The 25173-nt window shown below is 47.5% G+C and overlaps 1 protein-coding gene across 3 annotated transcripts; it reads left to right on the plus strand.

Annotated features, from left to right (window-relative positions):
* Positions 1–1589: 1589 nt before the first annotated feature.
* TRAF5 (TNF receptor associated factor 5) lies at positions 1590–24873 on the plus strand. Of its 3 annotated transcripts, none has more exons than XM_064164448.1 (12): positions 1590–1668; positions 10365–10493; positions 11525–11749; positions 13423–13480; positions 15212–15313; positions 16133–16297; positions 16593–16670; positions 17746–17820; positions 18083–18175; positions 19485–19625; positions 20429–20597; positions 22159–24873. In XM_064164448.1, the coding sequence occupies exons 3-12, from the start codon at positions 11535–11537 to the stop codon at positions 22734–22736; spliced, it is 1674 nt and encodes a 557-aa protein (XP_064020518.1). In that variant the 5' UTR covers positions 1590–1668; positions 10365–10493; positions 11525–11534; the 3' UTR covers positions 22737–24873. The 3 variants fall into 3 exon arrangements, with proteins under 3 accessions (XP_064020518.1, XP_064020520.1, XP_064020519.1); XM_064164450.1 differs by having other exon boundaries at positions 19485–19613; XM_064164449.1 differs by lacking the exon at positions 10365–10493 and having other exon boundaries at positions 1619–1668.
* The last annotated feature ends 300 nt before the right edge of the window (positions 24874–25173 follow it).

A 25173-nucleotide genomic window follows, 5' to 3' on the forward strand; every position in this document is an offset into this window, starting at 1 on the left:
TGGCTGCTGCTTTGCAGTTGCATCAACTGCTCTTCTCCGGTGTAGTTTTGTACACTGAAATAACTACAAACAGCACAATTGAGCCTTATAGCTCTTACTGACTTTGAAGTTTTCCCTTGGCCTGGCACAAAAGGAATCTCTTGAGATTCAGGGATCGTGATCTCTGTTGTTGCTCGAGGGAGAGGACGTTGTTGTAATGCAAACCAGACCTCCAGAATCCTAGAAGTTGTAATTTTAATACTAATTCCAGCACCCTGACTCTTGATTTTACAGATTTTGTCACCACAAAGCTACTTTGTCAGGAGTTACAATGTTCTGCAGTAGGAGGATCATAAGCACAGCAAATGTGCATCTTGAGAACACATCTCCAAAGAAGCCATTTATGGTTTACAGATACTTATTTACAAAAGAACTAATGATGGCTGTTCTGACAGATGTTTCTGTGAACCTCCTGGACAAGTAGTATCTGGACTAATCAGGATTAGTTAATTGATTGTAATTAATGCTAAAAGCAAAAGAAGTCCTTGCTTTTTGCAAGAGGGAGTGTTTTGAAAGGTCTCTGCTGTAGTCATAGTCTCTGTGCCTTTGCTGCATACCTAGAATTGGTGCAATGTAGACTGACACCCTTGGGAGGGAAAAGTCTGAGTCATTTTAGCAGAAGGAGAATCGAACCATTTTACTACTACTATTTCTAGAGCTCATCTTAAGGCAATCCAGATAAGACAGCCCAGTTGTTTCTTTCTCCTCAGCCCCAGTGCATGTTAGCGCGGCGTTTTCCTTAAGAGTCTGTTTCTCCTAGATGTGGTCTGATGTGAAAGACGGAACACAGTGCAGCAGTAGGTGAGGAGGAGTGAGCCTTCATGCGCTTTGTTGGTTGGAGGGTGCCTGCATGGTCTGCTGTAAAGAACCTTTCGGTATGTCCTGAATATGTGGCAAATGACACTGGCAGGCAGTAACAGCTCGCGTCTGTTCTTTGTTTTGCTGTGCCAGGGCCGCAGGTGTAAATAACCAAACAGAGTGCCTGTTCTCCAGGCGGCCAGAAAGGGAGCGTGGGGCCTGCAGGAGGCGTGGGAGGAGACCGCTGATCTTTCCCGAGGCAGCGGCGCTCCTCGCCTCCGACTCTCGTTACCCTCCCCTGGAAACCTAACCATAAGCGTGACCCGTGGAGGGCTTCTGTCGGGGGTTTAACAAATCCTCCAAGGCGCTGGGGGTGCTCCGGGGCCCTGCGGTGAGCCCCGAGCAGGCGACGGCGAGGAGCGGCTGCTGCGGAGACTCCCTCAGGCAGGGGAGCACGGAGCCAAAATCCTGGACTGAAGCGAAGCAGCGCTGCCGTACATGAGGAGACCACCGTAAACCTTGGACTGAAGCGAAGCAGCGCTGCCGTACATGAGGAGACCACCGCGCTTTATTCACTCCCGGAGCGGCAACGCCGGCGGTGCCCCGAGCGGCGCAATGCCGTCCCTCGGACCGCTGTCTCCCCCCTCAGGGGTTGCCGTGAAACCGAAAGCGGCTCTCGCCCGCAGGGGCGGTGGCAGTAGCGCTTCCTCGCCGCGCCCCCCGCCCCGCCGCCTCCGCGCACGCCAGGGGCGGCCCCGCAGCTCTTGGCGCCCCGCCGGCGGCGGCCACCGCGGTCCTGCCCCAGGCCCGCCTGGAGGGCATTGAGCGCAGGTACAGGTGCGGCGAGGGAGTGCGGGAGGTCCTAGGGCTGCGGAAGTCACGGTGGGGCGGGGCCGGGCCCGGCGGGTGCCGAGGCGGAGCGGAGCCGGGTAGCGGGGCCGGGTCTGCGTGGGGCCCGCGGGCGGCGGCGGCGGCGGTCGGTGCTGCTCGGGTGCGGCTCCGGCTTCGGGTGCCATTGGAGACAGTGGGTTGGCGGGAGGCCGCAAGTCGTGGGTGCCACTACTGTGCAGGCTCTTCTTGTCCCCTCTGCTCAGGGTGCAAGGCTTATTTTCTCTGGAAAAGCCAAAACGTCTAAATTGCTGAACTTGGTGCCCTCTGGAGCTCTGCGCTGGTGGGAACAGAGCCCTCGTCTCATGGCGCTAGAGCTGTCCTGTGGTCTAGATGGCTGAGCCCAGGCGCTGCCTGCGTGAGCTCCTCGAACGGATGCTTCAACGCCTCCTTCTCTCGCCATGCCGGTCGGCACGCCAGGCGCACGCCGCCGAGGCTGTTAGGGCTGGGGCATTCTGGAGGCTGAGAACGAAACAAAGAGCAGCTGCCAGGATAGAGCAGTCTGGTCTTTGCGGCTCCTCTGATCTTGCTAGATTGCAGGGAACTGAAACAAGTATCTCTGCTGGTGTCAGCTGAATGCTGCCGGTAGCAGGGAATTTCCCCTCTGTGCGGAGGGAGACCCAGGCACTCCTGTGGTTTCGCCTGATTAACGGTGCCCCGGGAGCAATAGGCTTTGGCCAAGTGCTGTCAACGCTCTCAAGATTTAGAAGGAAAAATGGAGAGCTTCTATTGTTGCACTTCATGGATTGCTCTGCCTATCGTTAGCTTGCCGGCATGTTCCCTGTGCCAGCCAAGAACAACTTTCCTCGCAGCTTCCGTTTCATGAATAGAGGGCGGCTGAAAGGAGCGCAGCAAAGCGCTAAAAATAGCTGGGTACGTTCGGGTCAGGCATGGCTCCAGGCTGGCAGCAGTAGCACGGTCTTGCTTGTAAAGCACTCCTGCCGATTCTGCACGCAGCATGCAGGTCTAACCAAGAACATGATTCTTCTCTTGTACTCAGCACTGCTCAGGCCACACCCTGAGTACTGCATCCAGTTCTGGGCTCCTCAATTCAAGAGAGATGTTGAGGTGCTGGAAGGTGTCCACAGGAGGGCGCCAAAGCTGGTGAGGGGCCTGGAGCACAGCCCTGTGAGGAGAGGCTGAGGGAGCTGGGGGTGTGCAGCCTGCAGAAGAGGAGGCTCAGGGCAGAGCTCATTGCTGTCTACAACTACCTGAAGGGAGGCTGTAGCCAGGTGGGGTTGGTCTCTTCTGCCAGGCAACCAGCAACGTTACAAGGGAACACAGTCTCAAGCTGTGCCAGAGGAGGTCTAGGCTGGAAGTTGTTGTCAGAGAGAGTGATTGGCATTGGAATGGGCTGCCCAGGGAGGTGGTGGAGTCACCGTCCCTGGAGGTGTTGAAGCAAAGCCTGGCTGGGGCACTTAGTGCCATGGTTTAGTTGGTTGGATAGGGCTGGGTGCTAGGTTGGACTGGATGATCTTGGAGATCTCTTCCAGCCTGGTTGATTCTATGATTCTAAGACAGTGGTCAGCCTTACCAAAATTTTAGTTCCTCCTAGTATTCCAGATAAATAACCAGTCAGTTGATTCATAGGTTTCTGTATACATGATCATTAAATTATTCCTTAAAACTAAATCAAAGGGTCAGGGGAGTGGAAAATAATACACAAGCTTCTCTTATGCCTTCATGGTCAAACTGACTGAATGGTCGATCCAAGTGATGTACTGAATAGTGTGTCCCCATTGGGTAGGGAAAGAGATATAAATTAGAGAGCCTCAAAGATCTATTTCTGCAAAGTGTGTAATGCCCTATTATTTGTTACAAAAACAGAGGACTTCACTTTGACTCACATACACTTAAAAAAAAAAAACACACCAAAAAAACAATCCTTTCCCCCTCATCCTTTATTGTTGCTTCTTTTCAGTAGCTGTCAGTTTCTTTATGCTGTTGTTGTGTCTGTCTTCGATTCTATCTCCTAAATGGTTTGCTGTTTCTTTTCACCTGCTCTCACTTCCCTGTGTCTGCTAGAAAGTCGGTCAGGGTTTCAGCACTGCAGTTGGTGCTGGACCAGATGGAGGGCTGCCCACAAACTGTAACACAAGCCTATTGCTCTCTACTCATCTGCAGAGTGAAATTGTTTACAATTAAGGTCCTTCTCCTACTCAACTTCTCCATTTGGGGTTTCCCCCCATGCTTCCCTGAAGCAGATGGTGCTTCCTGGAGTTGGGCTGCTCACAGAACAATTTGCTTTCTGCAGCACTGCCTGCTTCTGACAAAACCAGAACTGATCCCATAAAGCACCAGCATGCCTTCAGATTGATGCCTTTCCCTTGACCACTTCGGCAATGTCACAGATGGTTCAGAAAGGGTTCAGGAAACCATGCAGTCAGTTAAGATGTCTCTTGGGCGGGGAGATGGAAATTGAAATAGGTTAGAAATGCTCTGGGAAAAAGGCAGAGGGCAGCCCTGAGGAGAGGGACTTTGGGGTGCTGGTGGAAAAGAAGCTCAGCATGAGCTAGCAGTGTGCACTTGCAGCCCAGAAAGCCAACCAGAGCCTGGGCTGCATCAGGTGAAGTGTGGCCAGCAGGGCGAGGGAGGTGATTCTCCCTTGTTACTCTGCTCTGGTGAGACCCCCAGCTGGAGCACTGCATCCAGATCTGGAGCACTGCATGCAGTTCTGGAGCCCCTATTACAAGAGGGATGTGGAGATGCTGGAGCGTGTCCAGAGAAGGGGCACGAGGATGCTCAGAGGGCTGCAGCACCTCTCCTCTGAGCACAGTCTGAAAGCGTTGGGGCTTGAAAAAATACAGTGACAGAAGTTCTTGTAAACCTTGTGTTGCTTCTAGTGGTAAAATCTGCAGTCCCTACAGCAAGGTGGTAAAGGACAGTACCTTTCAATGGTTTCCCTTTTGTCTTAAGACTTTTAAAATATTCTCAGAAGTGATCTTTTCAGAGCTACACTGGGGGATTTCCACTCCCTTGCTGTTTTAAGGTGCCGGTACTACTGTTTTAACCACAAAGCTTACCCTGGTGCAAGCTCTCTCTCTTGCTCTCTCTCTTTTTCTCCCCATTGATGGCCAGCAAAGGTTTTCAGGTATGGCTTTACCAAAATTTGTCTCACTAATGCAAACAGGATCTTAAGGTAGCTAGAGTTTTTTCTCATCACTGAGGGGCTCTTCAGGTGTGAGCTGTGGCACGTGGGGATATGAATGGTGCATGGCTGCACTGAGGGAAGGCTGCGAACCCTGAGACATCTCAGGAACTTGAGCTTGCTCCCTGAACCAGCAAAGTGGTGCTGGGGTGTTGCTGGAGTGAGTGGTGCTGCTGTCTCACCAGAAGTTCTGTTGATGGTCAGGAAGGTGGTAAAATATCCAGGCGCTGCTACACAAGACAGACTTTTCAGCAGTGACAGGATGGGGAATGACACTTTCAAATGAAAAGATCAAGACTAGACAAAGAGGAGATATTTTTACAGAGAGGGTGGAACAGGAATGGGACGCTGGAACAGGTTGCCCAGGGAGGTGGTAGAAATCCCATCCCTGGAAACATTCCTGGTCAGGTTGGACTGGGCTCTGAGCCATCTGGTCTAGTTGGAGATAACTCTGCTCACCGGAGGTGGTTGGACAAGATGATCTTTGAAGATCTTTCCAACCCAAAGCATTCTGTGATTCCATATATTTCTTGTCCCCCAAATGCAGTGGGGTAGTTTTTTGTGGAGGATCTTGTATTAGTAGTAAATCATATAATTTTGTTATTGCATTGTTTTGAGCCTGCAGTGTGAGTGCAGCCCAGACAGCAACTGTGTGCTGGGCTGCAGCAAGAGCAGTGTGGCCAGCAGGGCAAGGGAGGGGATTCTACCCCTTTGCTCTACTCTCCTCAGACCCCAGCTGGAGTCCTGTGTGCAGTTCTGGAGCCTCCAACACAAGAAGGACATGGAACTGTTGGAGCCAGTCCAGAGAAGGCCACCAAGATGCTCAGAGGGCTGCAGCAGCTCTGCTATAAGGACAGGCTATGAAAGTTTGGGCTCTGCAGCCTGGAGAAGGCTTTGAGGAGACCTTGTAGTAGCCTTCCAGTATCTGAAGGGGACCTACAGGAAGGCTGGGGAGGGACTATTGACAAGGTCTTGTAATGACAGGACAAGGGGGAATGGGTTTAAAGTGGCAGAAGGGAGATTCAAAGTAGATGTTAGGAAAGGGTTCTTTGCAGTGAGGGTGGAGAGACACTGGCACAGGTTGCCCAGGGAGGTTGTGGCTGCTTCCTCCCTGGAGGTGTTGAAGGCCAGGTTGGATGAGGCCTTGAGCGACCTGTTCTAGTGGGAGGTGTCTCTGCCTATGGCAGGGGGTTGGAACTGGATGATCCTTGAGGTCCCTTCCAACCTAACCATTCTATGATGCTGTAATCCAAAAACCACTGCAGGCAGCCAATCTACCTGGCTTATACAGCAGCTTAGGGCAAGTTATTTTAATGAAGTTATGTTCTGCTCCATCATATATCTGCATGGCAGCTCCCAGTGAAGTGAATTGATCTTAAAGCTCTGAATTTCAGCAAACTTTCCCCACTGTGACTAACACAGGCTTCCAGTTCTGATCACCAAAAAAAGGCAGATAGTTTTCCAAGGGAGGGACAGGCCCTCTTCTAAGATGTGTCCCTGCCAAGTGCCTTAGGGCCGAGCAATAAAGATGAACTAGAGCTGAGTGGATAGGAGTGTAAGTGTGTGACTTTTTTTTAAGGCATGTTGTATATGCTTCATGGAATCATGGCAAGGAAGGAAGCAATCATAGTGCTTTTGACTGAGCAACACTCTGGTCCAGGAGGCTAGCTGGGTGTTACCTGCCCCTCACACAGCAAACCTCTCAGAAACCCTGCTCTCAGTCCCTGTTTGCTGGGCAGCAGGACCAAGGATTCTGTTTTCTTGTTTGTGCATGATAACCAGACAATGTGACGTAGTTGCCTGTGACAATGTCTGACATAGTTGCCCTTTGCAACTTGGCTTGGCGTCTGTGACAGTTTTGGGAGTTCCCCACCCCTCCCCCACTGCCCACACTTAAGAAATCACCCAGCTGGCAGTTAAGGAATGAAGCTATATTTACAGCTTAGCACAATATACAAGCAGATATATACACAAATAGATACAGTTATATACAAGTTAAAAGTAATACAGAAACACAACAGCCCTCCCAGAACAATCAGATTGCCAGGAGGGCTCTCGACCCAAACCTCCTCTGCCCCCCCTCCCCTCTTTCCTTCCTTTCAGAAATAACCAGATCAACCTATGTATGTCTCCCGTGATCGATCTGGAGAGATCTGAGGTGAGATTGACATCCCTGGAGGTCTTCAAGCAAAGCCTGGACGAGGCACTTAGTGCCATGGTCTGGTTGATTGGCTAGGGCTGGGTGCTAGGTTGGACTGGATGAGCTTGGAGGTCTCTTCCAACCTGGTTGATTCTATGATGCTATGCAGCATGAGCCTGCTGCTCTCTCATATTTTAAAACAGTTCACAAAACACCTGCTGAAAAATTGCAGTGCACACAGAGGAAGTGCAGCTTACCATTGCTGTTAGTTGTGGATAGGCAAGAGTGAAAGTGTACTTCCTCTCCTGGCTGGGCAGGCATCATCATCATCAGGAAAATGATTCAGTTAACTACAGGCATGCTCTTCCTGTCACAAAAAAAGCACCTTTTCTCCTGATGGTTTCTATTTTGTTTCAGTTCAGAGAGTATGGGAAGCCAGCAGTGAAAGAAGAGCTCCTGCAATCCCTCCTGACTGGTGTGTGCTGGGATGGCATTTGCACTGCCTGAAATGGTTTGGATCACAGCCTGCCAAGTGCTGGCTGGCAGTAGGTCTGGCACAGAGCTGCTGTTCCTTAGCTTCTCTGAGCACACCTCCCCAGGTGATTGACATGGGCACCTCCCCAGCTTGGGTAAAGCACTGCCATCCACAAGCTCTCTCCTGGAGCAGCCTGTTTCCTCCAGCAAAACAGCTGCAGATCTGCAAAACTGGCAGTGGTGGCAAATGTCCCCAGTCTTCTGAGCACCCAGAGCATTCTCTTCTGCCCTCTCAGCAAGCAGGCTTGCCGAACACCTGAAGTGTTCTTTCCTGCGCCCTGAGATGCCCTCAGCTGCGCAACACACTCCTGAGCAAGGCTGAGGTAGAGGGGGAACTTTCATGGAGATGCCAAGAATCTCCATTTTTAGATAGAGGATCTGGGTTGGGTGCATCATGAAGGCATTTAAGGAGATAAAAGTCTCTCATTTCAGCAAGAGAGCTGGAAGGCAGTACCACAGCAAAGTGCTCCTCACAAAAAGAGATGGGGAAGAATGTGGCTGATTTAATGAGCAGCAGGAGTTCCAAAGGAGTTTCTGGTTGAGATTTTGGGCTGGTGACTGTTTGTTTATTCTTAATGCAGTCCATAACTTTGTGGCCTAAAACATCTGTGACATTGTTCACTCCAGCTGGAAGTACTGCTGGAGTTGAGGTAAACCCTTAAAGGCAAAATAGGTAAAATATAGATTTTGATTTATTTTTAGTGTGTGGTATTGACTTCTAAATCAGATGGGGTAAGTCCTCGAGTCCTCAGGAAACTGGATGCCATAAAAATAGGAGAGGGCAGTAGTAAGAGAGAGGGAAGGAACATGTTTGGGGGTTCTCACCAGCCAATGTCAGAATGATTTTGCAGGTGATTTGTCCTGTAGGTAGCCTGTGCTGTAGAAGTTAAAGGTGACAGCTCACTATCTGCCTTTGAAGTATCAGGGACACTCTGCTGCTGGCATCTGCTAACAAGGCAGCCCAGGCACAAGGTTGGTAACCCTTTAGGCTGCACTTTGGTGTATCTGGTTGATGTGAGGCAAAATAATCCAGAACTGCTTCTTACTAGGCACAAGAAAACCAGGAACCTCATTTTCAGAGGAGAAAAAGACAGATGTTTAAAAATGGAAGAAGGGCCAGGGACAGTCACCTCTTGTTTGAAGCAGAAAGCATTTGGAGAGACCAAACAGGGTAATTTGCAAATTCCATGTGTAATAATAAGTCTTTATGCCTGGAATATGATTATGGCTTGTAGCCCTGTGGGTTACCAGTGTTAGATGATCAGTTGTGCTGGAGTAAGTCTGACATTTGGCTTGGTGGAGGAGAGGGAGGCTCTTACATGCTGTGTGCAAGCATGGACAAGATGTTCTAAGTTACAGAACATAAATGTTTGCTGTGAAATACATTTTTTTCTTAGTTAACTGTTTTCACAGAATCATAGAATCAACCAGGTTGGAAGAGACCTCCAAGATCAGCCAGCCCAACCTAGCACCCAGCCATAGCCAATCAACTAGACCATGGCACTAAGTGCCCCAGCCAGGCTTTGCTTGAACACCTCCAAGGATGGTGACTCCACCACCTCCCTGGGCAGCCCATTCCAATGCCAATCACTCTCTCTGCCAACAACTTCCTCCTAACATCCAGACTAGACCTCCCACAGCACAACTTGAGACTGTGTCCCCTTGTTCTGGTGCTGGTTGCCTGGCAGAAGAGACCAACCCCACCTGGCTACAACCTCCCTTCAGGTAGTTGTAGACAGTAATGAGGTCAGTCCTGAGCCTCCTCTTCTGCAGGCTGCACACCCCCAGCTCCCTCAGCCTCTCCTCACAGGGCTGTGCTCCAGGCCACTCACCAGCTTCATTGCCCTTCTCTGGAGACATTTCAGTACCTCAACATCTCACTCCAATTGCAGAGCCCAGCACTGGACACAGGACTCCAGGTGTGACCTAACCAGTGCTGAGTACAGGGGCAGAATAACCTCCCTTGTCCTGCTGGCCACACTGTTCCTGAGCCAGGCCAGGATGCCATTGGCTCTCCTGCCCATCTGGCTTGTTTTTGAATCAGGTACTTTACCTATTTGCAGGATTTCTTCACTCACTATGGGATATTGAAGTAGAAGGGAAATGGATGTTGCTTTCTGAAGGTTAAGGTGGTCCATGGCAGTGCATGAGCTGTGCATAGCACAGCATTAATCACTGGGTTTGTGGGACAGTAATCCCTTGCAGCAGTGAGGCAGAGCAGCATATCAGTACCTGGCATGCTGTTTTGTGCCAGCTGTAAGGTTATTAATGGTGATGTGTTAGCCCTGCAGCAGATAGCCTGGGTGACCTTACAGAAGCTGAGTCAGAGCTTTCAACGAGGTGTTGATGCCAGGAAGAGTGACTCAAGTGACTGACAGGGTGGATGGTGCACACAGAGGAGAAATAGCATCCCACAGTACAGCTATAAAAGTGGGCACTTTCACCCTAAAACAATCTTGAGACCTCAGGTACATTGTGATTTTGTACACATCCTGTAAGGAAAGAATAGCTCCTGAACACAAAGCCACAAGAGTTGAAAGCCAGAGCAGCCCTGGGTCTCGAGCTACTTGAAAAAGAACCACTGCAAGATTGAGTGGCTGGCAACAAATCTCAAGGTTTATAGCTTAGACCTAGAAGCAAATACTGCTAGTTTTTCTGATTAGAAAATTAACATTACATTCCTGGGCTTTTGTGTGAGCCTTGGTAGGTTGAGAGTAAAAAATAACATTGCATTCTGATTGAAATCTTGCTTCTCTTTTTAAATGGTTTTTCTTTCTTTTTTTTTCCTTTCTTTTTTTCCCCTCATTTATGCCCAAGAACCTGCACATGATTAAGTAAAACTTTGAAAAACTAGGATTAGAGTTTACTGCTATAAATGACTGATCAGCAGGAAAAAGAAAGATGTCAAGTTAAGAGACTTTGACTCCTGGAACACCTAAACTGAAGGTAAATTCCCCTTGCCTTTTTTTTCTATGTTCCTTGCTGTGAACCACAAAGCTACCTCCTGCTTGAACCAGTGCAATGAACTTGTGAATTCATGTGGGTTGGCTTTCTGTTAAGTGTAGACTTTCCTGGCAAAGACTTGGCCTCTGCTCTCCCCAACCATGTCTGTGACTCTTGTGGTTATTTGAGACTAAGAGTTGCTGCAAGAAACAAATATTAAGCAAACAAAAGTAAAACAAACAAAACTCCATAAAAAATTCTACTCTTTGGAACAATTTTCAATCTGTTGAGTCTATTTTCCAAAAAAATGTCCTTTGATACATTTTGTGTAGCCATTGCTTTGTGGTTCTCTGAGCACTTCACTGTTTCCTAGGGAATCATAGAATCAACCAGGTTGGAAATGACCTCCAAGATCAGCCAGTCCAACCTAGCACCCAGCCCTAGCCAATCAACCAGACCATGGCCCTAAGTGCCCCATCCAGGCTTTGCTTCAACACCTCCAGGAACAGTGACTCCACCACCTCCCTGGGCAGCCCATTCCAATGCCAATCACTCTCTCTGACAACAACTTCCTCCTAATATCCAGCCTAGACCTGCCCCAGCACAGCTTGAGACTGTGTCCCTTGTAACGATGCTGGTTGCCTGGGAGAAGAGACCAACCCCACCTGGCTACGGCCTCCCTTCAGGTAGTTGTAGACAGCAATGAGCTCTGCCCTGAGCCTCCTGTTCTGCAGGCTGCACACCCCCAGCTCCCTCAGTCTCTCCTCACAGGGCTGTGCTCCAGGCCCCTCACCAGCTTTGGCGCCCTCCTGTGGACACCTTCCAGCACCTCAACATCTCCCTTGAATTGAGGAGCCCAGAACTGGACACAGCACTCAAGGTGTGGCCTGACCATAGTTGATGCCAGAGTTGCCTCCAAAACTTGTCACATCCAGTTGCAGATGACAATCCTTGTGCCAGGGCAGCCTGCTGCAAGCAGCTGAGGCAGTGTGGCTGCTGGTCAGTTCTTGAAGGGGTTCTCCCTGTGTTCTCAGTGCAGCTCCCATGGCCTGTGACGAACTTGATGCTTTCTCGGGCATCTTCATGCGGCAGAACTCTGCTAGTGCCATCTCTCTTGACTTCGAGCCTGATGCTGACTACACCTTTGTTGAGACCTTAGAAGACAGGTATAAGTGTGCCTACTGCCACCTCGTGCTTCACAATCCCCACCAGACGGGATGCGGGCACCGATTTTGCCAGCAGTGCATTATTTCTTTGAGGTCAGTACAAACTCCTCCTGCATCTGCAAGCTCCCTGTGCTCCCCTGCCTAAAAATAGGTCAATAATTTCTGTAAGTCAGCAGCGAGTGCCATAATCACAGTAGTGACCTGATAAAAGGCTGAAGGAGACAACAGAAAGACTGTTGAATAAAATGACTGCAGGCTAAGTGTTTTAAAGGTGTCTTTAAAGACGTCATCTGGTGCCAGTGACCTGCAAAATGAACCCCAAAACTCATGCAGAGTTCTGCAGTAGGTATGTTTTATTGCAGTGCTGGGTGCAGGCAGGATCACTCCCTCAATCTTGCACACCCCATGCTGGCACAAGTCACAGTTTATGTTACAAGAGCAGGCATATTCATAGTAAGAAGTAGGCTTATTACAATTAGGTCATTAACATAAATATTTCCCATTCTCTGCCCTGGTTCCAACCTGCCACAGTGGTCTTGAATGGTTATCTGAGTGCCAGCACAGTCTTCCTCACAGGGTCCTTTTCTCTTTGATCAGCAGACCCCTCTTTATTGCTGATGTCAGGATATCTCTGCTTCTCCTTTATCTCCTTCCTGTTTTCCTCAGTTATTGCAGGCTTGGGCCTTTACAAGATTACATGTCACAGATCTCCAACTAGCAGCTGCAGACACTTCTGCAGTAGCTGTTGTTTAGGTTTGCATATTATCAACTGACCACTATAAACAAACCTTTCTGCAAAGTTTGGTGTTTTATGGTTTGCCACAGACACCTTCAAAATGTGCATCTGGTGTGTAAGGCCCTTCACCAGCACTCCTTGGTTTTTGTTATATCACCAGAGATGAGTACTTGAGCAACTGCAGGGAAGTCAGTGTAAAGAAATTGTAGATGAAGCTTAGGAACTCCTGTTTCAGTCTGTTTGTCTAGCATCATGCTGTTCAGATGAATTTGTTACATTGATTTCTCATAGTACTGGCATGGGTGGTTTAGAATAAGCTATTTTAATTTACTTCTGTGTAATGTCAATGATTTCAGTGCAATTACAAAACTGAAATTAGTATTGCCTGATACTACAGTCAGATCACAAGGCTGTTGGCTTCCACTTTCTTGGGATTTACCAGCAGGTAGGAATTTATCTTGCAGACCTGTCTGGAAACAGTTTGCATACTGTTTGTGGTACCTGAGAGCAAGATTTGGCCCGGGGAGGCCACAGAGGAGCCTGTTTGTATGGACAGATCTTTGCCATTTACCTTTTATTAATTTGTCATGGTTCATATTTTCTGCTTTCTCTCTCTGGATTGCCTTCCTTTTGCACTGCCTCAAGAAGTGTTTTCCTCTCCCTTGCTGTAGGACTTCTGCAAGCCTTTTAAGAGAGGAGCCACTGGATCTTCTTTTACTGGGGTAGCTTGCAAAGGCTGGGTTTAATGCATGCAATGGAAGTGTTTCAGATATGGCACTTGTGAGCAGCAGATGGCCAGACAGTGACAAATTCCTCCCAATTAAAAAACATCTTATTAACACTCGTAGGACAAAGTCTGTTTTCTGTTGCAGCTAATGCCTGGTTATTTCTGTGGGCAGAACTTGCCTGTGTGGTTACCAGATGAGGGAGGTTTTTATGCTAGCTACCCACAGTCAGATTGCAGCATAGCCCAGTTTCACAAAAGAAATCCAATTTTCTGTGGGTTAATGTGACTCTTCCTTTAACCTAGAGAGCTGAATGCAGTACCCACCTGTCCTGTTGACAAAGAAACAATAAAGATGCATGAGGTAAGTGGTGGTAGTTTTGCTTCAGCAGTCAATATCTGAATGGAAAAAGCAAGACAGCTGAGAAGAAGATGGCTCTTATCCTGTTAGTTCTTAGGGGCAGAGCAGTTTTTGTCTCTGAAATGGTGCTAACAGAAGAAGCATGTTCCATTCTGGAGCCTCCAGCACAAGAAGGACATGGAACTATTGGAGCCAGTCCAGAGGAGGCCATGAAGATGCTTAGAGGGCTGCAGCAGCTCTGCTATGAGGACAGGCTACAAGAGTTGGGGCTCTGCAGCCTGGAGAAGAGAAGGCTTTGAGGAGACCTTATAGTGGCCTTCCAGTATCTGAAGGGGACCTACAGGAAGGCTGGGGTGGGACTATCGACAAGGTCTTGTAACCATGAGGAGCAATGGGATTAAACTGGCAGAGGGGAGATTCAAACTAAATGTTAGGAAGAAGTTTTTCGCAGTGAGGGTGGTGAGACACTGGCACAGGTTGCCCAGGGAGGTTGTGGCTGCTCCCTCCCTGGAGGTGCTGAAGGCCAGGCTGGATGAGGCCTTGAGCGACCTGTTCTAGTGGGAGGTGTCCCTGCCTATGGCGGGGGGTTGGAACTGAATGATCCTTGAGGTCTCTTCCAACCTAAACCATTCTATGAAAAAAAATCACTCAATTTCCTTATATATCAAATGGCTAAATTAAAACATTTCTCTTATGAGGTTCAGTCACAACTGAACATTTCTTCCCGCTCAACCCTCCAGCCTGTCCCAGTCTGGCTGAACAGCAGCACAGCCTTCTGCTGCGGCAGCCACTCCACCCAGGTTGGTGTCATCAGCAAACTTGCTGACAGTGCACTCTGTGCCCTCATCCAGGTCATTGATGAATATCTTGAATAGAACTGGTCCCAGTACTGACTCTTGAGGGACTCTACTGGTTACAGGCCTCCAACTGGACTCCATCCCATTGATCACAACTGTCTGGCTTCTTTCCTACAACCAGTTCCCATCCATCTCACTACCTGATCATCCAGACCACACTGCCTCAGTTCAGCCAGAAGGATGCTGTGGGAGACAGTGTCAGATGCCTTACTTGAAAGTATGCTACAGACTTGGTCCTGCCAGAATGAGTTTTCTTGTGAAATCAGATGCCTCCTTCCTCTCTTTACTACTCCTGTTAGGAAATTGCCGTCAGATTCCTGGTTTTCATTTGCTTTCTTCTACTTTCTGCAAGTTTTGATGGCAGTAGTGCAACTGTGATCAGCTTTGTGATGTTCCTTACAGGGGGATCTTTAAATAAGGCTGGAAGTTTTTCTCTGAGGGCTTACTGCACACAGAACTGGGCAAGATGGTGCTTCCTATAGAAGGCATATCTCAGCATGGTCTCCATCCCACAGAGTGCACTGCACTGCTTGAACACTGGAGGAGCATGCACACAGCTAGGCTGCCCTTCGGGGCCTGCTAGCTCCAGCTGCTCTCTTCTAGACATAGGCAGGCTCTGGTGGTGGTTTTGTAGCGCCTGCCGGCTGTGGGATGGATGAGCACCTGTGGAGATCTGGGGCAAAGTCACTATGCTTATTATAAAGTTCATATACCTTTTAAGTTTTAATTTATTCTTTTAGTATATCTCTTCAGTATGAATTATCAAGACCTGTACTCAAAAATTATGGAGTCTCTACTTGTGTGAAGGTCTGCCTCCTCATGTACTCTTTGACATCCTTTGTGGCTGCATATGAACACTGCTTTACATCACTTACAGGTGTTCAAAGACAACTGCTGTAAAAGAGAAGTTCTCAACTTGCACGTGTTTTGCAGAAACACTCCTGCCTGCAACTCAAAAATCATTCTGGGACGATACCAGGTCAGTTTTGCTTCATCACATTTTGGAGCCTTTCATTTTCTTGTGAACTCTGCATACTCCTGATCAGGGAAATTGCAGAGACTGTCTTCAGAATTCAGAGCTACTGTAGTGATGTGGTTTATGTACAAAGATTATGGTTTAGCTCAAAACATTCTGCCTGTTACCTTCTTCCAGCATAACCTTAGGTTATTTGTTTAATAAGAACCACTTGCTTTATGTAGTTTTATTATAGCCACATGCATAGACATACCCATATGAACCCATATCATACACACATGTATAGACATAGAATCATAGAATCAACCAGGTTGGAAAAGACCTCCAAGATCATCCAGTCCAACCTAGCACCCAGCCCTAGCCAATCAACCAGGCTGTGGCAATAAGTGCCCCATCCAGGCTTTGCTTCAACACCTCCAGGGATGGTGACTCCACCACCTCCCTGTGCAGCCCATTCCAATGCCAATCACTCTCTCTGCCAATAACTTCCTCCTAACATCCATGAGAGTGGTGAGAGACTGGAATGGGTTGCCCAGACTGATGGATAAGACCCCATGGCTGGAGGTGTTTAACGCCAGGCTGGATGAGGCTGTGGGCAGCCTGATCTAGGGTAGGGTGTCCCTGCCCATGGCAGGGGGATTTGAACTGGATGATCCTTGTGGTCCCTTCCAACCCTGACTGATTCTATGATTCTATGAAAGTACTTGGAGGGAAGAGTATCTGAAGTTTTGTTTGCTAGCAAGCTGCTGAACATTTGTGTGGGTCTGTTTGGCACCTGCCGATGCAAGATGCTGGGGGTTAATTTGCTGTTGCACGTTGCAGGAGCATCTTCAGCAGTGTTTGTTTGAAAGCATCCAGTGCACTAATGATGGATGTTGTGACCAAATTCTTCGGAAAGACCTGAAGGAGCATTTAAGCCAGCACTGTAAATTTCGAGAAGCAATGTGCCAGTACTGTAATAAATGTGTGGTGTTAATGAACATAAAGGTAAGATCTGAAAGCATTTCCTGGGAATCCATAGCTTGTGCTTCCTCTTAGTGCTGCTGAGTGAGAAGTTTCCAGTGTTGCAATTGTGCTTAACAACTCCTGAGACAAAATTTGGCTGAGTAGCTGAAGGAGAAAATGTCATAAATGTGCTTTAAGTAATGCAAACTACTGCTGCTCTCTGATGAACAACACTGTGGTATGGGGCTTCTTTGGGATTATTTTTTGCACATCTTCCTCTTAGTATGCTACTATACAGAAATGCAAACCATTGCCTTGTTTGCTTCTTTTTGCCCAGAATCATGAGGAGAACGACTGTCCTGATTATCCTGTGCCTTGTCTCCAAAACTGTTCACAGATAATTCTGAAAAAGGAGGTACTGTTGTTTTTTTCACATACTGTGTTTCAACAGATCATACACATTTCATAGAATCATAGAATCAAACAGGTTGGAAGAAACCTCCAAGCTCAGCCAGTCCAACCTAGCACCCAGCCATAGACAATCAACTAGACTGTGGCACTAAGTGCCCCAGCCAGGCTTTGCTTCAACACCTCCAAGGATGGTGACTCCACCACCTCCCTGGGCAGCCCATTCCAATGCCAATCACTCTCTCTGCCAATAACTTCCTCCTAACATCCAGCCTCAACCTCCCCTGGCACAACTTGAGCCTGTGTCCCCTTGTTCTGTTGCTGGTTGCCTGGCAGAAGAGACCAACCCCACCTGGCTACAACCTCCCTTCAGGTAGTTGTAGACAGCAAGGAGGTCAGTCCTGAGCCTCCTCTTCTCTGGGCTAAACAACCCCAGCTCTTTCAGCTTCTCTTCATAGGACTTGTATTCCAGGTCCCTCATTTATTACAACTGAAAGTTATGTGGCAGACCACATTGGCCTATGGCAATAAAACTTCGTTTGGTCTTAAAAGGGACCTAAGTCTTCCCAGGGAAGTGCAGTCACCATTCCTGGAGGTGTTTAAGAGATGTTTCGATGAAGTGCTTAGGGGCAAGGTCTAACAGCTGTGTACAGGGAGATGCTAGGTTGTGGCTGTTCTTTTCCAAGCAGGCAATCCTATGCTTCTAAGATATGTCCCACCTCCCACCATCCCTGGAGGCGTTTAAGAGATGTTTGGTTGAGGTGCTTAGGGACAAGGTCTAACTGTTGTGTACAGGGACATGCTAGGTTGTGGCTGGTCTTTTCCAAGCAGGCAATTCTACGCTTCTATGATATGTCCCATCTCATAAGGGAGGCATTCGGTTACGGCAAACCATTGGCATCTACAGTAAGGAAAATATCTGGCTTGCTTATTGCCTCTGGATGCTCATTTCCCTATTTGTGTGATTGATGGTGTCACCACATAGACCTTTGTTTCTCCTTTCTGCGGGCATTCAGATGTTATCAGTGTGGCAAGCCACTTAGTATCTATTTCATTGCAAGTTTCTTTGTTAATACCTGCAGATTGAAGACCACCATCTGGTGTGCCCTGAGGCAGAAGTGGACTGCCCATATAAGCAGTACGGCTGTCCTGTAAAGGTACTCTTTTATAGATCTCGTTTGCATTGGGATGGAAATTTGTCTTCCAAAGCAGTTGGAGTAGTTAATCCCAATCACCAGTTTTTGTTCCAGTGCTGGCTAAGATCCTGTACCAGAGAATCAGGACTGCTGCTCCCTCACTTTCATAGTACAGAGGAAACATTCTAAATGCTTGCATCAATAAATTTTTTCACTAACAGCTTAAAAAAAATCTGCATATCTTATTATTTTATTCTTTCACTTCCCCCTCTGCCTCACTAAGGTTAAAAGAGGGAAGCTCACTGAACATGAAAACAGTGCCCTGAGGGAACACATGCTGCAGATTTTAGACAGGAACGCTCAGCTGGAAGAGCAGGTAAGTTGGATTTAGCAGCCACTCTTCAGCACTTCTTGGCTGGTTGCAGGATGATTTGAGATTAGACCTTTGTTGCCTGGTTTGGCTCAGCTACATTTTAAAAGACTGTTTTTATTGTCTTTGCATGACTCAGAAGTCAGAATAAATTCTTCCAGTGAAGTCAGTCAATCAGATGGAAACTTCTCCTTTCGAAAAAGCTTGTGAGGAACTTTTCAGGATATCATGGAGTGACAGGACTAGGGGGAATGGAGCAAAGCTGGAGATAAGTAGGTTCAGGCTGGACACGAGGAGGAAGTTGTTCAGCATGAGAGTGGTGAGAGCCTGGAATAGGTTGCCCAGGGAGGTGGATGAGGCCCAATCCCTGGAGCTGTTTAAGGCCAGGCTGGATGAGGCTCTGGCCAGCCTGATCTAGGGTAGGGTGTCCCTGCCCATGGCAGGGAGGTTGGAACTAGATGATCCTTGTGGTCCCTTCCAACCCTGACTCATTCTATGATTCTCTGTGGTCAGGCACATTTAGTCTTCACTGAGTATGGTGGGAGGCTCATTACCATTGCTCACCACATTTACTTTTAGTCTCTGCTTACAGTGGACACAAGATATGCAGATAAAGTATTTTACAGTTTCAGTGGTCAGTCAGATTACTTCAAAAAGAAGCCTTTAAACACCCAGGTCACCCCCTCTGTAGAGATAGCACAGAGTATAGTGCAGAGCACCTCTCCACTCACAATCATTTCTACAGCTCCCAGCAGACAAAACTGGATGTATGCCCAATTGTACTAAGGTGAATACATCCAAACTGATGTTTGACTTCCTCTTATGCTTGTTTATGCTAAAAAATAGATGCTTCAAAGTGTTCCAATTTGCTTTGGAATTAGTATCCCTGACTCACTTCTTTTACTGGTTAGACCTCAGTAGAGGAAAAAAAATGAAATATGTCTGTGTATATATATATATATACACACACAGAGGAATACACATGCACTCGTGTGCCCTTAAGTATGTATTATCCTACTGCAGAGCCAAGTGGATCATCATGATGAGTTTGAGAGATATGAGTCTCTCTGCAGTTGTTGCCACAGAGATCTATTAGAGGGTGATTAGCTTGCATTCAGTTCTTGCCAGTGCTTATGCACAAACTGTGTTTTGTTTAGCAAAGTTACAGGCTTTGCATTGTCAACTTTTCCATTTTATGCTATACAGTCACATATGTTTTAATTTGATTGCTGTGTATTTGGGTATGCCTTAGCAGTTTTCCTGGGTTTTGTTGTTGGCTGGTTTTTGGATTTTGGTTTTCTTTTCCTGTCTGTAGATATCTGATCTATATAAGAGCCTGGAATGTAAAGAGATTAAAATTCAGCAGCTAGCAGAGGCCATTAAAAAGTGTGAGAAAGAATTCAGGCAGTTTACACAACTATTTGGTAAAAATAGCAACTTGATGGTAAGCACACAGGTGAGACATTGATTCTTCCTTTTTACCAGTTGCTTGCTTACAAATATGTTTATGCAGCAGTAGTTAGCATTAATAGCAGGGCAATAACAAATTTCCCAGAGGTTTCACATGCCCTTCTTGGTTTTTTTACAATGTAGTCCTATCTTATTTTAATCAGTTGAGAAGCTTGGATATCTGATCTGGGCAAAAGGTGCTACGTGGGAATGCAATGTGACAGGGAATAATAACAGGCAGTGTGTGACCATTTTGACCTTGATTCCCACAGCTTGAGGATGCCTCCCACAGGGGAGGAAAGATAGTGGGACACCTGTTTAATGGGAAAAACAAGGCATGATGTATGTAAAAGACTGGGTTGTGCTCACCTAGATTATGCTAATGTGTAGGTTGTGTGCTCTATGCTCTAAACTATATAAATGGAGTCAGAAGGAACAATGAAGGTCTCCGGTGGATTCACATTGAATTGTGCGGAGTCCATGTGTCGTCCCTCAACAGCAGTGATGTAGGAATCCTCATAGCCACAGCCCCATGGCAAAAATAACAGTTTACCATTTGAGTAGTCAGTTGAATGAAGTGATGGATGGCTAATGGATCTGAGTATTGAGTGGCTTCTTGGTCAATAAACATGGAATCACTTATGAAGGAGCATTTGGATACACTCCTAAGCCAGCACACAACCTTTGAACAGACTACATAGTTGATACTGCTGATATGTCAAAGGCTTCTTTATTTTATTTCAAATGGCTGATTTTATGAATGCCTTTGGTCTCTTTTTCCACCCTCTGCCAATGGTATGAACTGGAAAGGCTCTGGCCAGTCACCTGGATAAGTCTGCACGCTTGGAATCGCAAGTGAAACAGCTAATACAGATGGCAAACCAGCAACAAAGCAAACTAGACTTGAGGCCTCTGTTTGACACAATTGAAAATGTGAAACAGACAATTGCCCTGATGGAGACATATGACCAGCGCTTGGGTGAGTTGGGACTTTCAGTTCTTTTCTGCATCAGTATGGGGTTTTGGCTGATTTACAGCTGGCTAGGTAGAGGCTTTCATGCTACAGTCAGTCAGTTGCAACTCTTGGCCAGAAACTGTTTTCTTCTCATTTTCTGAGACCAGACTGTGGGTCTTAAATGCATTCTGCCTTCCCCTGCTCCACAATATCTCCTGTATTCCTGTAGTGCTGCAATAGAGAGAGAAACCTGGTCAAAGATCTGGTTCTGATCACGCTGCTGTGCTGGGATGTAGACAGTGATATTGTCCATAGTTAAGCATTACATCTGGTTTGTAGGAAAGAAGCCAGAGTTGTGGTCAATGGGATGGAGTCCAGTTGGAGGCCTGTAACCAGTACAGTCCCTCAAGAGTCAGTACTGGGACCAGTTCTGTTCAATATATTCATCAATGACCTGGATGAGGGCACAGAGTGCACTGTCAGCAAGTTTGCTGATGACACCAAACTGGGTGGAGTGGCTGCCTCACCAGAAGGCTGTGCTGCCATTCTGCCAGACTGGGACAGGCTGGAGGAGTGGGCAGGGAGAAATGGAATGGAATTCCACAAGGGCAAGTGTAGAGTCTTGCACCTGGGAAACAACAACCAACCCCAGGGATCAGTATAGGTTGGGGACTAAGCTGTTGGAAGGCAGCAAAGGGGAAAAAGATCTGGGGATCCTAGTGCATGGGAGGTTGACCATGTGCTCTGGTGGCCAAGAGGGGCAATGCCATTCTGGGGTGTATTAGAAGGGCTGTGGTTAGTAAGTTGAGAGAGGTTCTCTGCTCCTCTATCATGCCCTGGTGAGGCCACAGCTGGAGTACTGTGTCCAGTTCTGGGTCCCCCAATTCAAGAGGGACACAGAACTGCTTGAGAGAGTCCAGCACAGAGCCACAAAGATGATGAAGGGAATGGAACATCTCTGTTAGGAAGAGAGCCTGAGGGAGCAGGAGCTGTGCTGCTTGGAGAGGAGGAGACTGAGAGGTGACCTCATCAGTGTTTATAGACATGTGCAGGATGAGTGCCTGGAGCCAGGCTCTGCTGGGTGATGTCCAATGACAGGGCAGGGGGCAATGGGTGGAAGCTGAGGCAGAGGAAGTTCCATGTAAACATGAGGAGGAATTTTTTCCCTGTGAAGGTGACAGAGCACTGGAACAGGCTGCCCAGGGGGATTGTGGACTCTCCCTCTCTGGAGATATTCACAACCTGCCTGGATGTGTTCTTGTGTGATCTGCTCTAGGTGATCCTGCTCTGGCAGGGGATTGGACTGGATGAACTTTGGAGATCCCTTCCAGCCCCTCATACTCTATGATTCTATGATTTTCCTTATTCAACTACGAGCTGGCATTACAATTTAAAGACAACTGAAGAGCTGAGTGACACCAGTTACCAGCCTATACTAGGCTCAGGCTGGAGTAGTTCGCTATTCTCAACTCAAGTCTGGTTCTTCTTTGTACCCAGTGCTTTGCCAGTTTTATTTCACTAAATGTTTTCCTCTCTGTCTCCCTCTTTTATTCCTTTCCCCCCCACACCTCTGCCTCTTCCCTAGTTGTTTTGGAAGATCAGTCCAGCAAACACGCTCTCCAGATCAACATCCACAAAGCACAGCTGAACAGAAACGAGGAGCGGTTTAAGCTTTTGGAGGGCACGTGCTACAACGGGAAATTAATCTGGAAAATCACAGACTACACGACGAAGAAAAAAGCAGCAGTGGAAGGCCACGTCCTCTCCATATTCAGCCAGCCCTTCCACACCAGCCGCTGCGGGTACAGGCTGTGCGCAAGGGCCTACCTGAACGGAGATGGCTCGGGGAAGGGGACGCACGTCTCGCTCTACTTCGTCGTGATGAGAGGGGAGTTTGACTCCCTGCTACCGTGGCCTTTCAAGCAAAAAGTTACACTTATGCTTTTGGACCAAAGCGGGAAAAAAAACCACATTGTGGAAGTGTTTAGAGCTGACCCCAACAGTAGCAGTTTCAAAAGGCCTGATGGAGAGATGAACATTGCCTCTGGCTGCCCGCGCTTCGTGTCACACGCGGTCCTGGAGAACACAAAGAACACCTACATCAGAGATGACACTCTCTTCTTGAAAGTGGTGGTGGATTTAACTGACCTGGAGGAACTGTGAAACACGTGCTGCATCAGGGGGACTGTTTTAACCACTGAGAACTGCTTTCATGGCCACTACCAGCCATGCAATAGTGAATTGCCACTAGTCAAGCCAACAGGGTTTCACAGCTTTTGGACCGCGTAACAGACGATGAATTGCCAAAACATCAGCCTTTCCTTTTTTAATCTCCTTCTGCAAGACTGGACTTTTAAGGCAGCTAGAAGTCCAGTTCTTGCATTCAGTCCAGACTGGAGGGATTGCTTGGCTTCAGTCACCAAACAGGTGTTTGAAGATGAAACTCCTCCAGTAAGTCCCATTGAAGCCCAAGCAGGCCTGTGGGCTCCTGTCCCCCATGCAAAAGTGAAGCCATGCCCAAGTGTGAAAGCCTATTTCACTTGTCTGAAACTGAAGCATTTCAACTTCAGCACATTTGAATTAATGTATCTTGATCCTTTCACCTCCTGAATTTTTGAAGCATGGAGAATGGCTTCAGTCAGGCAGGGAAAACATCTGCCTGTGATCATGGTTGGTTGAGGTTTTTTTCCTTCATTTTAATTGGAAGATGCCAGTGTCTCTTTTCTAGTCAGGTATTTCAGCTGTATAGAGTATCCCCAGGTGACAATAGCTTTGTTATGTCCTGCCTAGTGCCTTGGGACTGATTTCCACTGGTGGTAAACATCCACAGTCCCCAACTGAACCAAAAAAAAGAGCCACAGGCGCTTCTCACCTCTCAGGGCACAATCAGAAGCAGGGTACTTGGCCAGTCTGCCAGCTCTTGGATGCACTGCTGGAAGAAGAATGGCAAAAGTCCTGTACCTTTGCTCTTAGATCTGCACAAAAGAGATGTTTCCTGATCTTCCAAATCTAAAGAAGACACAAAGAGCTCCGGATATCTGTTTGAGGAAAGGCTCACATGCACATCTAACTGTTCCACTCTGCTAGAAATGGAGATGTTTGGACTAGGGTGCAATAAAATCATAGAATCATAGAGTCAGTCAGAGTTGGAAGGGACCACAAGGATCATCTAGCTCCAACCCCCTTGCCATGGGCAAGGATACTTCACACTAGATCAGGCTGGCCAGAGCCTCATCCATCCTGGCCTTAAACACCTCCAGGGATGAGGCTTCCACCACCTCCCTGGGCAACCTGTTACAGACTCTCGCCACCCTCATGCTGAAGAACTTCTTCCTAACATCCAGTCTGAATCTACCCATTTCTAGCTTTGTACCATTCCCCCCAGTCCTGTCACTCCCCAAATCACTCCCCATATTATTTTTAGGGCCCCCAACTGAAAGACTACAATAAGTTCACCTTGGAGTTCACCTGAGCAGACTCCCTCGGTCTCTCCTCACAGGAGAGGTTCTCCAGCCTTCTGATCATCCTCATGGCCCTTCTCTGGACACCTTCCAGCACATCCCTATCCCTCTTCTAACAGGGGCTCCAGAACTGGACACAGTACTCCAGGTGGGGTCTCACCAGTGAGGAGTAGAGGAGGAGGATCAGTTCCCTCAACCTGCTGGCCACACTTTTCTTGATGCAGCCCAGGCTCTGGCTGGCTTTCTGGGCTGCAAGTGCACACTGATCCTAGGTAAAGATTCCAGGTAATGCAGATCTGGCATTTGTTAAAAGGTGAGACAGCAATTGAGTAACAACCACTATGAAATATATCTTAAGATCTTCATTTTTATTCCAAGTTCCTGCCAAGAGAACATGTGTACTGTATGGGTTTTACTGAAGACACCAAGATTAGGCACTGAGGAATAAGTGAGAAAAAACACACATGCCTTTCAAAAGCCTTTTGGGTAGCTGTAAGAGGGATGTCACTCTGCACACTCAGTGATTCTGTTATTACAAGTGACAGAATTTTCTGCCTCTCTCATCTCTCACAGATCAAGTAGTGAAACATCACAACATATCAATCACTCCTGCAGTCCACTGGCGGGGGCAAACCCAAAGCTTGCCAAAAGACATCAAGAAACTAAGCTGCATTTAGACTAAGAGTAAACTAGGCAGAGTGAAAATCAAATCACTGCACGGACCACAAAGTATATGAGGACAAAGGTGCCAAAATCAAAACATGCCTGTTGTGTGGGCAGGATGTTGATATCAACTGAAGTAATACAACTTGGGGATTGACACGAAGACAAAGGCAAAATACTGTGTTTTATAGCTGCAATTTCATTACTAGACACTTAACTTTCCCAGAGAGTTCCTAGAACATAACTCGGACGCAAATGTCTGTACCATACGGTGAGTTAGTACATCTGAATTTTTTGTTTTGAGCTAGGCATCCTTTTAGTTGTATGATCTCAAGATGTACTAGGCCACTGCAGAGGCTTTCAGTATTCCCAGGGACAGATGGTGAGGACCAGATTTTCTTCTCTTGTACAGCCATGGCTGACTTCAACAATAACTTTGGCTGTACAACAGAGAGAATTCATCTGCACATCCCTAA

This window comes from Pogoniulus pusillus, chromosome 25 (assembly GCF_015220805.1).
Source record: "Pogoniulus pusillus isolate bPogPus1 chromosome 25, bPogPus1.pri, whole genome shotgun sequence".
NCBI classification, from domain to species: Eukaryota; Metazoa; Chordata; class Aves; order Piciformes; family Lybiidae; genus Pogoniulus; species Pogoniulus pusillus.

Excerpts from the sequence above, each read along its gene's own strand:
- TRAF5 (XM_064164448.1), top strand. The coding sequence starts at position 11,535 with ATGGCCTGTGACGAACTTGATGCTTTCTCGGGCATCTTCATGCGGCAG. Across the intron at positions 13,481-15,211 it reads AAACAATAAAGATGCATGAG|GTGTTCAAAGACAACTGCTG; the intron begins GTAAGTGGTGGT and ends CATCACTTACAG. Across the intron at positions 20,598-22,158 it reads GACATATGACCAGCGCTTGG|TTGTTTTGGAAGATCAGTCC; the intron begins GTGAGTTGGGAC and ends CCTCTTCCCTAG.